Genomic DNA, 13,792 nt, shown 5'->3' on the forward strand with positions numbered 1-13,792 from the left:
TGACTTTAATCTTGCTTTAACTACCTGTGCTCGTTTGAGCCACGCAAGTGTATAGACCAGCGTCTTCCGGCCTCACATGTTGGAACACAAGCGCCAACGTATCTTCGTTATCCTGGAAAAGAACCTTGAACCTATCTTCCGGGTCGAACGGCTTTCCGTCCCGCAGCCAGTTGAACTGAGGCTCCATGCCGGGCTCGAGGAAATCTTCCGGGAGAAAAAGCACCTTCTCGTCGGTCACCGTCACGTTGGCTTCACAGGACGCCTCTCCGAAGCGGTTCTTCGCGGTGCAAGAGTACTTTCCGGCGTCCTCTTTCTGAACGTCCCCTATCACTATCTCGTAGAAGCCCTTGTCTGACTGCTCGCTAATTATCTTCACACGGGTGTGGCTTGCGTCGATCAGGGTGTCGTCTTTGTAGCTAAGATAAACGTAATTGTTAAAAGATTTGTTTTCAGATTTTTCCAATGGTAAAAGTATATTTTAACCGATCGTGGGCTTACAATTTCATTTCAGGGTTCGGATCGCCTTTTACTTTGACCATGAAGCGCAGGAAGGTGTTCTCCAAGAGTTCCGTGTCCTTCAGCCGTACAAGGAAGATCGGGGCGTTGGCTTCTGCTCTTGCTTTCTTCTCCTCCGGCGTCACTATGCCAGATAAAGTGATCAGTAATTATTTATTTAAATCACGTCACTCATCTCGACACGATCCAACGAAAAACTTACATTTCTGTACCACAAGCTGTGCCGTACAGGTCGACTGTCCCTCGCTGTTCATAGCTCGAGCAATATAAATACCAGCATCCGACTCGAGAACGTTCTGGAGGGTGAGTTTGAAGGTTTTCCCAATTGCGGATGCTGTTACACGATCAGCCAACTTGTCATCTAGCGGTTTGTTATCCTTCAACCACTGCACCAGCGTTGTTGAATCGGTGTACATCAGGGTGCACTCGAATGTGGCCGTTTCTCCGGCTGCTCGAAGAAATGGTAACCGGTCAGAAAATAATAATAAACGATGCAGACGAGACACTTTACCCTGTAGGCAAATTTTGTTATTTGCTTGATGGATCTTTGCCGAGGTTTGCTACACATTTATGTACAAGAGTATTCGATCTTTGCTAGAAAGATTGAGGGGGGCGGGGGGGATGTTCTACTGACAATTATTTCTCTGTTATCAGAGAGTCTTGGGGGAATTCTAAAATACTAAAAGAGTCTCGCTGAATGTACAAAGCTATTGTCTTCACGATTGATATATTACAATGACTTGTACTTTGGAAATCGGTACTCAAATGTAACTATTTAATTCTACGACAATTATGCATTTCGGTTCTAAACAAACTCTGGGAGCGACCGATGAATACTGATGTAGGAAATACGATAATAAAACAATATGTAGAAAGATAGTGGCTACGTAGAAAGATGTAAAGAAAAGAAGAGTGAATAGTAAAGCGTGTTCGTGCTAAGTGTGTGAGTGTGCAGAATGATTGAAACATTTTGTCTTGCGAGTACATATGTGCAGTGTGAATGTGATAGATCGACAACATCTAGGATTAGCAAATGAAGCTCAACCAACCGCCTAGTGGAACGTGTAGAAGCGTTTTACTCAGCTGGCTAGAAGATAAACAGGAGAACATAGAAAATAATATCAATGATACAGTACGATAGAAGACTGAGAGAGAAAAGTGCGCAGTACAGTGGATGATTCAGAATAGTAGGCAAATTGCGTGTCACTTTACCTACGGCGTTTATCAATTCCACGTTACTTTCTGGTATCGCTAGAACAGTAAAAATGCCTCTTATGTCACGTGCTCCGATCCTCCTGCTCTTTTTAACAATTTCCTCAATATTCTTAAAGTTAACATTCGAACGTTGCAAAGTTAAAGGATGCAGCAGCTATCCTGGAGATTCCAATATTAAACCTCTGACGATTGATCCGAGATTAAATGTTTTGTCGAACACTGATTTTATACCGTGTGTTGGAAATTAGGAATTGCTCGATCGCTTACGTTCAATACTGGAGCCTTCGATCGTTTTGACGAACACAGGTTTTGTTGTTGCGGCATCGGTGACTCTCGCCATGGTCGTTTTGGACTCGAGCGACGAGACATTTCCAGCTTGATAGCTCGAACTACTTTCCATTCTCATTGCGCTGCTCGATGACTCCACCGTTGTCGCAGAGACGCCATTGCGGCTGCTGGACACTGCAGAATACTCTGCAGAAACGTATAACATTAATATTACACCCTCTGTAACTTTGAGAAAGTTTATAGCGTTCTAGCGATCTCTTGATCCTGATAATTAATCATTGCAAGTGGAGAGTGTATCTTATTCCTTGCAGCCGATCATTCGATTTATTATGGGATATAATTAACTTTAGATTTATCAAATAAGATATACCAAATTGCTGTATTCTATTATTTTGCTTATTTTTTAATAAAAAGCACATTGAATTTTTGATTTATAAATAGATTAAAAGAATGTATCCGATAATTATTCCCGAAAAACAAATCAAAAGCACAGCTATCTGCTTCGCTACCCTAATCTAGTTTTCTGATGAAAGTACTCTTAGCACTTTGAAAAATTCTCATCCGCAAAGGGGTAACAATAAGTCGAAACATTTCAGTCTACTGGCACGCGAAAAGTCCAAATTTCATTATCTACCTTCCACAACTTTGGAGGAGCTGCTGTATCGACTGGATGAGTATCTGCGAGACATGTCTGCGGTTTCTTCTTCGACTTTAGCCTTCTTCGAGTCTGGATCCTCGGGATTGCCTGGATTGGCCCTTTTCTCCACGGCCTTCTCCTCAGGTCCCGGATTCCCTTCTTTCTTTGGTCCTGGGTTACCTTCCTTCTTTGGTCCCGGATTATCTTTGACTTCTTCCTTCGGCTCCGGTACTTCTGTCAATTGTAGATCGTCCGCAGCGTGCTCGGCAAGCGCTACCACATCGCTCGCGTACTGTCTGATCTCCTTCAGCCAGCAAGACTTCACAGGATCTTTGTGCGCCACCAAAGTGATAGGATAAACGGGATTTGCTGGACTGTGGAGCTCGAAGGATCTTATGTCTTCTGGGTGGTCCTTCAGCTCTACTTCTGGTAACTGGAAATCAATGTCGAAATGAGAGCTAGAACAATTGGTTCACTTGGTTTCTAAAATACACTTACTCGTATAATGTCTTTCAAGACGAAAACGGATCTGTCTTCCGATATTCGTCTGACTTTGCAGACGAGTATGCGAGCTTTGAAAAGAAACAGGTACCTTTCCTTGCTCTTCCCGTCCTTGTCAATCACCGTATACCATTCCTGTCGAACGAAGCATCGTGTACAGCATTCGAAATCGCTTTAATCGAAATAAACTTAAAATAACCAACGTGTGTGAGTAGTCTTCCAAGTTTATGGATGTTCCCTTTGTATCCTTCGATATTACTTATGAACTTGTTATCCGTTGCCCTATGGGGGATACCTAGCATCAACTCCAAAGCCTTTTGGAGGTCGTCGCAGTTTTCGCCTAGTCGGGTCGAATACTTCACCAGCTCCTGCAATTAACGTCCGGTTACAAGAAATATGACGAAAGGACGGCGTCAGGTGTTCTAGACAGTTTTATGCTCCGAAATGTTTGGGCGGGCCCCATTAATTTCGATTTCCGAGTAAGTTGTCTGAAAAAGGAGATCGCAGAGACCAGCTTCTGGCATCGATCTCGCTATAGATCTTCCGTCGTCCGAATAGATAACGTTTTTCCACGATAGATGAGGAACGAGCGAAAGGATAACGCCGTCGCGAAGACGACCCGTTTTTAGCTTGCTAAATCCGTACGACGCCCACTCCGCCCCACACCGACGTGGAACGCTCTGTCGCGATATTACAGCTATACATCGTCGAACTTTGTGGCTTTCCTTGATCTATATCCACCCCCTGCGGACCATGGGAACCGGAGGACTGTGTCGAGGTGAACGAATTCCGGATGATCCGACGTCATTCGAATCGAATATTCTTGGCGCTGTATAGAAACGATTTCTGTATCTTCACTGCCATCCGATCAATTCGCCGGTAGAGTTTCTTTCCACGAGAATCTCGCCGAGTTCCAAAAATATGTTGTAATATTGTCTTCGCGGTGAAAATCGTTGAATCTCCGTTAGAAATTCCTCTTCGAAATTAATTACAAGCGTCGAAATACCATCTAGATTCAATTCCTTGGGAATTCTCTGTGCGATAATCGAAAAGTCATTCAAGTCTGTCTGTCTGGTCATCTGTCGTAATTTATTTTCGTGTCTCGCGGTGTCTCCTGTCCAGCGCATCTCGTGCTCGTAATTCTTTTTGGGCAACGGGCCCAGAATTAAAGTGAACAACACGCTAAGCCAGAAATTTGCACGCAACAAAATCAGATCAACGGCGATCGTTGTAAATCAGGCGAGCGAACGATGTTCGAAGTTCCTTCGAACTTTGAGTATTATGAATGAAATATTTCCACGCTTTCTGAAGAATACGGTGGCAGTGTTGACGACTCGCTGCGGGCCGACGAGAGTGCCCTCCGCGAGGAAATAAAGTTCGACGCAACAATTAATCCGTCGGTATACGTTTTCAAGGCGAACCGGGAAGTATTTTAGCGCCGTGCTATTTTCATCCGACAGATTGAAATTTCGGCACGGATATAGGTCACATGCGGGGTTTTACAGGTCATCGTGTCTGGCTGCCGTCAGATCGGTTCTCTTTAAAGTTACATCGAGATTAACCACAGAGTAGCTGCGAAACGCCAGTTTTGTGTTCGTAAAAATTCGAATAGGTCAGATTCTTTTCGTTCATCGAATGGAGAACGAACGAAACGCTATTAGCGACTGGTTCAATGTCGGACTAACAACTCGGATGGCCTTGAAGGCTTGAAAACCATTTTCAAGATTTGCATCCTCGATGCATAAATGTTACAGGCGGTTAATATTTTCGCGGGACACGATTCTCTGATTTCATTACGTAGTTATTTTGATAGCATTTATCTTGGGATAAAGACCTTGATAATGTACGGGTCAATGATACAGATCCTACGGGATCTATATTTTATCGCAAAACGTGAATCAGGTCCGTAAATTCCGAGATTTCTGGCTTTGCAACTCAACTTGCGTCATTCGCACGCGGGCAGCATGCGAATCTAATAAATATTCCATGAATACGAAAATATTACAAAGTTTCTCGAGGGAGAAAGAGAACGGGTGAATGGTGGCTTTGGTGGTAATTGGGGATGGTGTAAAACTCGATGAAACGCGACGTAGCGAGACCTATCGAATTTCAGACGACGACGTTATATGACGATTAGCCGCGCGTGTAATTTATGCACAACTGCTGGAATGCTTTCAAGTGATACACTCGGCACGCTGTATTTCTGTCAAAACACCCTTGAAATGTATTTTGAAATGGATTCTTTTCGGAACGGGAGCAAGGAGCACGATAAACAAGGGGATAAGTCACGAGTTCATCGGCGAGCGTTACCTTAAGTAGGAGCTGGTAGTCGTTTATGCGTTGTATCGGAAGCTTCAAGTGTTCCGATAGACTTTTGTCGTCACGGAGAGTCTGGCTCAGCTCCTGCGAACAAGAATCTCAGATTAATGACCGTTCTCGCTAATTAACTGATTAATCGAGTCTACGTTGATTTACATTCTTGCGGACAAGCTTGAATGATCCGGCGTTACGTAAAATTTGCTTTTCGTCGCGATTCGTTTCGATAAATCACAGATCGTTTCTAACTCTATTAGAAGTTTTCGTTATATATTTTTTCGAAACTTTTGCGAGTTCCTTTTCAATTACTCGATGGCGAATCGTTTTGAAAGACCATAGTCTGCGATGCGCGTACAATTTTTAACTAGCCTATATTTGCGTTCACGAAATTGCGATTGATTAAAAACGATTGATCGAGATTGAGCGCCCTTCGTCCACGAATGCGTCAAGTTTGGTCCAGAAAAGGAAGACGCGCCCACAATATCTGTTGCATAGAGATTGGAATTAAATCGCACTGTCCGTCCACGTGGTGCCCGTCACTGTAATTCGACACCAAGATGAAGACTCGCGTATTTTTGGATGAGACTGGATTTTCCACGCAACTATTCACAATCAGACGAACAGTAAATCAGCAGAGTTCGACTAGGCGTTTTACGACGCGACGTACAGCTAGTTACAATAAATTGCAAAGCTCGTTGGTCGAGCAAAATCCTCGGCATTTCTCGAGAGTTTCCAAAGCTGCTTCAAAGATCTCGCAGACGTCTAGCAATCGTCACAGTTTATTTTTCAGCATTCTAGAAAGAACGATATTATTTTCATCGGACACTTCGAATCTTTTTATTCAAGACGTTAGAAAAATCTGAAACCAAATATTCAGATGTTCCAAATTAAATTATTAAAAGGTTTCGAATCTCATTAAATATTTCAGTGACACCAAATATGATATTTTTCTAGGTGGAACGAAGCCAAGGGTCAATCAATTTTCAGATTAACCAAGCAAGCCTACCAGGAGACGAACTATTTCCACTAAATATTTCAATGAACACCAAACTTACTGGAGTGCATATTATTTCAACTATTTTCACTCAACGTTTTAACGGCACCAAATATTATATTTCCAAGATGGAGGGAAGCCAATGGTCAACCAATTTCCAGATATCCCAAGTCAGACAGGATCTTACCAAAGTAGAACTATTTCAGTCGTTTTCACTGGGTACTCGATCGACACCGAATATTATATTTCCAAGACAGAGACAAGTCGATGAAAAATTTGAATATCTTATAATTAGTCGAACTATTTCAATCGTTTTCACTGAGCATTCGATTCGCACCAAATATTCTGAGAAGGAAACAGACCGATGATAAATCTTCTTGGTTCGAAGAAGTAGATTCCACGAGGATTCCAGGAAGATAGAACGAAGAGAAGTGATCGTGGAACGCGGAGAACGGAAGACGTGCCGACGAACCGGAAGGGCGGACGCACACCTTAGCGGAGGTCAAGGGAGGTAAACAACCGTTGTTCGTGTTTCGAGTCGTTGGTTCGATGAAGATACCGTGGCTGGTCGCAGACTGGACCAGGTCCCTGCTCCTCTGTCGATTCTCTTCCTCCGCAGTCGGTGGTTACCGAAAATCATCCGCCAGGAGACCAATACGGCCACGGCTATACTTAGACGCCGGACGAACTCGCGGACTGACCACGCACAAAAACAACGCGGACCGTCTCCGGATTGCTAGCACCTTTTACTTGAGACCCCGTCTTCTCTCGGCTTCTCCAAATTTTAGGAGTCACCCGGTATCGAGCCGGAAACGGAGCTTTCCCCACTATAACTGCTGATATTACGATAGAACCTTGATACTTGCAAACGTTTGTCGATATAGACAATCTGGTAGTAACAAAAAATTTGGAAATCAATATACATCAAAGAAAGATGTACATTGGACAAAATCAGTGGAACTTTTATTTTATTTTCATAAAAAGAAGTCCCGTTTGTGCTATTTAGTATAATTTTTATCCCCCATTTTTTGAGTTATATGATTTGTAAAATATATTAAGAAAGAATTCTGTTTGGTTCTGTCTAATGTTTGTTCCATATCCTATGACTTTTACAACATGACGGATAGACATTTGAATGCAGTAAAAGTTATACCACAATATACGGCGTGTTCCAAGTTTTTAATTTTATAAATGTATTCGAAGCCATTGGAAGCATCGGTTCGCTTGCATGTAGCTTCTTCGCGTTTAACGCAGTTTTTGCTCAGTGTTGAACAACAGGTTCTAATTTATTGCACTCAGACGTTGAAGGATCAGGCTTGTTCTCTCGGCACTTCGCCCACGGCCTCGTGTAATCGAATATTCGAACAGATTAATGGCTAACGAGATCCAGACGAATCATCCCATCGATGGCGGAACACCATCAACGGACCACAGAGACGCCTTTTCCATGTCGTTGACAATTCCAATGGTGGCTACCGAAATAACCCTAAATCGATTCCAATTAAAACACCGAGACAAACGGAAACGCGGCTCGTAAACACATCGAATCTACGAGTGTCCCGATGCACTTAGTGCAACCGAGCTTGAAACCGGACACGATTCGACCGATCTAATTTTAATGCCGTATCATTAAAACGGTCCCGGGAATCGTATGAAAATCTCGTCGAACTTGAGTCAAGTCTCCAGAAATAACAGCGCGGATCGCGTTGGAAAAAAAGCGAACAATGTAACGAAACACTGTGCAGTATAACTCTTGGCCACCCACGATTCTCGTGTATTATAATTATAATGATGAGTAACTACTACTGCGCGGTATCTAATTGGAACAATGTTTCGAGCGGGGCACGTTCATAATTACTTTCGATTTCACACTAATCCTATCGAGCCCTAAAAATAAATAATGTGTTCACTTTTCCAGAATGTCGAGATTTTATTTATCTAGTATTTATTTATAATATTCATTTATTTCTACGAAAGAATCTTTGTAATTTCAATAACTTTAGGAACTGGGCGTTTTAACTTGGTTTATTGTCCAGGTTTAGCGTTAATTATTTCCCAGAATCCACACGTATCTGGTTATATAAACTACGATTTTAGGGAGAATGCATAAATCGGATGTATCAATAATTTAACCGTGCCGCTGGGATTCCGCATCTGCTCTTGAGAAAATAAGCGATCATCGCGATTGTGCAAGTTTGTTCCTAACGCTCGCTGCTTTCTGTATCTTTCGAAAGATCTGAAATACATACACGATATTTGAAATAATATGAAACATAAATATACGAAATTCTGTACACTATTTTTCCAGAATATGCATCAAAATTAAATTACGAAACGCGATTGTTTATAGCACGAGAGTGTGCAATTTATTTAAACGTTTCAGCGAGAGAAATTTTGTATTGGTTCTTTCATTGTTTATAGTGATTCTTTGGCCTCTTTCGAGATGTTCGCACCAATAGATATCGACGTCGGTTTAGTGACGCTCTGCGGACCGTATATAGCATGCACCGGTGAACAGTGTTCTCCATCATCGGTGCGAGGATTACGCTGTCATCGCGTAATGACAGCGGCGCGACGTCACCGGCCGATAACGTGGCGCTTTCTTCCTTTTCTTTGCGGGGCATCAGCATTGTCGTGCATCAGCAAGAGGAGCGAAAGATGTTCCGCGCGTCGAGAATAAACCGAGCTATTTCGGGGGCTGGACAGACGCCCGCTTTTACCCCCGCTTGTTACGTAATCACGAGATTTCCTTCGATTCACATGGACAAGACCGGCTACCATGGAATAGCCCGGAACATCTTCCACCGTTCTACGGTTTTCCTGCCGTGTCGTAATTAATTAAAAATTCTCTTAACTGCAAGAACCGGAAGCTAAGATTTGATTAATAATTTTGAGATATCGGGGCATTTGATTACTTTTAAAAATGTTTATAAAACATGAAAGCGTATAGTAGAATGTCGGCCTGTGATTATTGGACGAGGATCTTTGTTTAAATTCGAAAAGAAACGACGCCAAAGTGCTACAGCCACCGGTGATCAAACGCGGAAATAACAAGATGGTGGACAGAGATCTTTCTTACCAACTATCGAGTGTTAGGAACATTCGGTTTTGAACACTTCTAATTTTGCTGCTTGATCGGAAACATTGCTTTTATTTTTTAGTTTTAGATGATTCAAGGGACTGACCTCAAAATATTCTCGTGCAGCGTTGTTCGCTTGTAGGAATTCCTGCGCAGCTGGCTCGTCCCTGCAGTAGGCCACGTGCTTGTCGAAGTCCCTTTCCTGAATAAAGAAATGTTCTACTTAAATATTAATTTTTTTTGTGCAGTAAAAGTCCGATTCTAAAATTGAATTTATGCTCAATTACACCCGAATACTTCGTGAATATTTGAAAATGAAATTATTCGGAAGCTTCAGCAAATAAATTTTTAACTTAGCAATTTGAGAAACAGATTTTTCTCAGGCTTCGCGTTTTGAATAATTTTGTAATGTTGAAATTTCTGTGACTATTTGCCGATTAGCAATACAATGCAAAAATCTCTAATTTAAATTATAATAAATTTTTTTCTTTGTTCAAAGTTGTTAGAAAGTTCCCAAAGACAGGGATTTTCTTATTTATTTTGAAGAAGTGTGCAAAGGCTTACCAATCGCAGGAAAGTCTTGCCCAGCATGCGTGGCTGATCCGCATAGTACTTGACGCCTTCGATCAACACCCTGCCGAACGATCTAAGTAAGGTTCGAATTAATTTCCACGCTATATCACACATCATGCCTACGAGCCTGGATCCGCTTCCTTCTTCTTTTCAGTGCGACATATAGGGGAGCAATTGCAACATTGACAGAGTCGGCGTTGTTAATCTTCACAGTTTGGTGCACCATTAGGATACTAAGTGTGCTGATTAAATAACAGTGGGTTTCGTCGAGTGTAAGTCACAGTAACATTATTCGATCGCCACGGCTACGAGATACAAATCTTTGGAGAAAAACTTGTTCTACAATCTTCGGTGGAGCAAAGGGGGATGAAAACTGACTACTACTCTCCAACGAGCAACGACACGGTTAAACACGATGCGAAATATTTTTCGGCAACCGTACGGAAAATAAGAGTTTCAGAACTGTCTTGTCTGCTTGGTTATTTAACACCGTCGTTTTCGTTGGACAAATAAATTTGTAAGGTCAATGAAAGCGTGCTCGCACATACTACGAGGGAGGTGCTCCAAACTTTCTAGGAACCAACAGTTTTAGTTCGACTACCGGATTACTTCAACCATCACGAAACACACGCTCACACAAACTATGCTTCGTTATCGGACTTACGCCATTTTATGATCTAAAGAAAGAGAGAACGTACGTTGGCGAATGTGTGCTGCGTGTATCGTGTACCGTGACGCTTGCTTTACCTCGACTCTCGTATAATTTTATTTCATTGAAACGGTTCGTGTCTTTTCTTTATTTGAACTACGATTGAAAATAGACATTCATTTTCTACGCCTAGAAAAACTAAGCTCCGAAATTTAATTATTTCATTTCCCAGAGAGCCTCGTGACTCTTCGATATAGACCCTGAATAAGCTACAATAAATAACTTTTAGGATAAAATAAGACACATATTTCGAGCATCGCGTAAATAATAGATTTGGAAAGCGTTTCTCGTAGTTTTTCCAAGAAATAAAATAGATAGGAATACTTTGTCATGTGAATCATAGAATAATAAATAGAATCTGTTCTGTCTGTAATGAATGTCTGGTTCAATGTGTCGCAGTGAACTTCGTTTCCCTTGCCAACGCGTTCATTATACGTACGTATTGTGGAAATCAGCGATCTGCTTCAGATTTGTGAAGATGATGTCTTTGTTGTCGCGCACGATCCGCGGAACTTCCGGATTGTCGAGCGGCTTCAAGTAACGTTCAACGACCAGCTGTAGGTCCCTGCCAAACTCCTCTTCGGTCTCGACCAGTTCTTTTACCACCGCCCTACGAAAAAACGATCATCATTATCTCTAGTAACATCTTCTAATTGTAAAAACTACGCTAACACGGTATCGCCAAAATCACAGTTCTAAAGTAACCAAAATGGCTCTTTCCCATACTCACTCCCTTCGATAATGCGAGTCCTCGGGTCGGTGTCCAGCCGCTGAGTCCTCGCTTAGGGCAGTTTGCATTAAAATCGACATGGGCAGCCATCCTTCCTTCGAGTCTGCTCTACGGACGTAGACTCTGTGAAAAAGTAGCAATGAGACAAAATGTTCTTTTATAACCTAATTCAATTTCACGGTCATACAAAATTAATATCTTTTTACTTGTAACGTTAAGGAAATGTTTAAACAAATTTTCGTAGACTGTGGATTCTACATATAAGATGGTAAGAAGATTAATACATTTTAAGGATAATGATTAGACTACGGATTGTATGCATTTATGATAAACGTGAATAGACGAAATTCGAAACAGTGACAGCTTTCAATCAATTACATTACGTTCATTAAGTTTACTATAAGAGGAAATAGATGTTACTAAGCTCTTACATAGGAGCTTAGCAAACCAATCATTTTTATTCCCCATAAACATCCGCAATCTAATAATGATATATTATTCGCAGCTTATTAAAATTACTGACAGAAAGAATTTTCTGTTTGACTTTTGGTTGACGCAATTGTTGCAGCGAATTTCTATTTTGCAACAAAGATGCGCAGTCTGTATATTACGTTTCCCAACTCTATAATAATAATCAACTAATGCTATCAACGAAAGATTACTAATAAATCTGAGGTACAGCGATCCCAGACATTTTAATAATGAAACCGCTTCAGCGACGAGTGCGCCAGGTTTCATATTCAACGTACGATTAACCGCGAACGTAAATTTAATACGAACATGTTCAGATCCTGCGCCAGTAATATCCACTGGCCCACTTTACATGGTACTGACAAATTCAAGGCCTAATGGGCCGAACGGATCGCCAACAAATTTTGCGTTCTGTTGAATGAACGACGAATACGAGAATACGCAGGCCCGTTGCCTTAGTCACTAAATTTAAATATAACTGTCGACCACCCACCCGCCTGTCTAAGTTGTCTTTCGTCATATTTGACGAAAGAAAGGAAAATCTCCCCGCGACGACGGTTACATCTAATTAATCCTGCGCTACTTCCGGCGAACGAGTAACACTCCGCCACGCGCAACTCCTCCGTTGCGCAAAACGAAGCGGAACGTTGGCTCCGAACATTTACTTAAACCATACATTCTGCTTGACAAATTTATAATTCACACGTGGTCCGTCGCGTCACCAGAAAACGCACAACAGAATTTCAGAATGTAACATGTTCGCGTAGCAAATAGTAAATAACTGGCGATCCATTGAACGGCGAGGCTGCCAAACCGTCGAATCGATGTTTCAGCGTGGATCCCTCCGCCACGCGAACTTATTTTCAGAACTGGCCGATATTTCGCCTTCCTTGGAATCGAGGTACCCTTGGCGAGCCAATAGAACGAAACGCAGCTCGTTAAATTATGCAACCGAATTTTATTTAGCCGTGCGACATTTCGTTTCGAGACGACGATGGCGAAAACGCCGCGTTCTCCAAAATGTCTTCCGAGCGCTGTCGTCGCGTCTTCGTTAACTGCGGATCGGAAACGTGTTTTATTTTTCGGGAGACGATTATCACGCTGTCGCGATTCCGCGAAACTCCTGTAGCACCTTACCGAACGATAATTTATATATTATCGACTCTGCAACTATTCTGGCAGCGGGCCAATCACGCAAAGTGTCTCAGAATATTATTGCCGTAGGGACGTTTATAAGCGTTTCATCTTCATTAACGTCGTCGTGAATTACCGTTGCCGGTATTATTGAACAGATACGAAACATCATCGATATTAATATAATTAATACAACGATACTCGGACACCATTGAACAGGACACTCTGGTGTTCGTCTCGATTAGACACGGGACTGCCGCGGTTTTATCCGAACAGGATTGTAACGCTTGTGACGCGCAAGTTTCGATCGATCACGTCGACCAGTCGGAAATCTAATTATAGTCGGATCGCGACGTTAAATTACCAGATTTTCCCGGTAAAGCGCGGCGAAACAAACGATCTCCTTCTCGTAATAGTTTGATCAAAGGGACTCTATCCTCGAAGAGAGAAATCGCCGCCGGTCTGCGAGCTATTAAATATAGATAATAACGGCGCGAGAGAATAAACAACGGGGATTATGCGTTCTCGTATAATCGAGTAGTATGATTAATGAGTAAATAGGCGTTTCCGTGGGTCCAGGGGGGGTTGAAATACGACCAGTTCATTGGCTCCGACGTCAACGTAATGCC

At 42.2% G+C, this 13,792-nt stretch overlaps 1 protein-coding gene across 5 annotated transcripts in view; it reads right to left on the reverse strand.

The window, feature by feature from the left end:
- The window catches only part of Obsc (Obscurin), a 38,031-nt gene that overhangs the window by 14,460 nt on the left and 9,779 nt on the right, over positions 1–13,792 (reverse strand). For 3 of the 5 annotated variants that reach the window (XM_078178511.1, XM_078178508.1, XM_078178512.1), the window contains 13 exons: positions 11,559–11,681; positions 11,268–11,438; positions 10,111–10,192; positions 9,653–9,748; positions 5,468–5,560; positions 3,361–3,525; positions 3,155–3,292; positions 2,654–3,089; positions 1,999–2,205; positions 1,729–1,767; positions 719–964; positions 499–640; positions 25–416 (listed from right to left, as the gene is read on the reverse strand). In XM_078178511.1, the coding sequence (XP_078034637.1) occupies positions 25–416; positions 499–640; positions 719–964; positions 1,729–1,767; positions 1,999–2,205; positions 2,654–3,089; positions 3,155–3,292; positions 3,361–3,525; positions 5,468–5,560; positions 9,653–9,748; positions 10,111–10,192; positions 11,268–11,438; positions 11,559–11,681 (2,330 nt within the window). The remainder of the gene's footprint in view (positions 1–24; positions 417–498; positions 641–718; positions 965–1,728; positions 1,768–1,998; positions 2,206–2,653; positions 3,090–3,154; positions 3,293–3,360; positions 3,526–5,467; positions 5,561–9,652; positions 9,749–10,110; positions 10,193–11,267; positions 11,439–11,558; positions 11,682–13,792) is intronic. The other 2 variants (XM_078178509.1, XM_078178510.1) reach the window with 2 other exon arrangements.

This window comes from Augochlora pura, chromosome 4 (assembly GCF_028453695.1).
Source record: "Augochlora pura isolate Apur16 chromosome 4, APUR_v2.2.1, whole genome shotgun sequence".
In the NCBI taxonomy this organism is placed as follows: Eukaryota; Metazoa; Arthropoda; class Insecta; order Hymenoptera; family Halictidae; genus Augochlora; species Augochlora pura.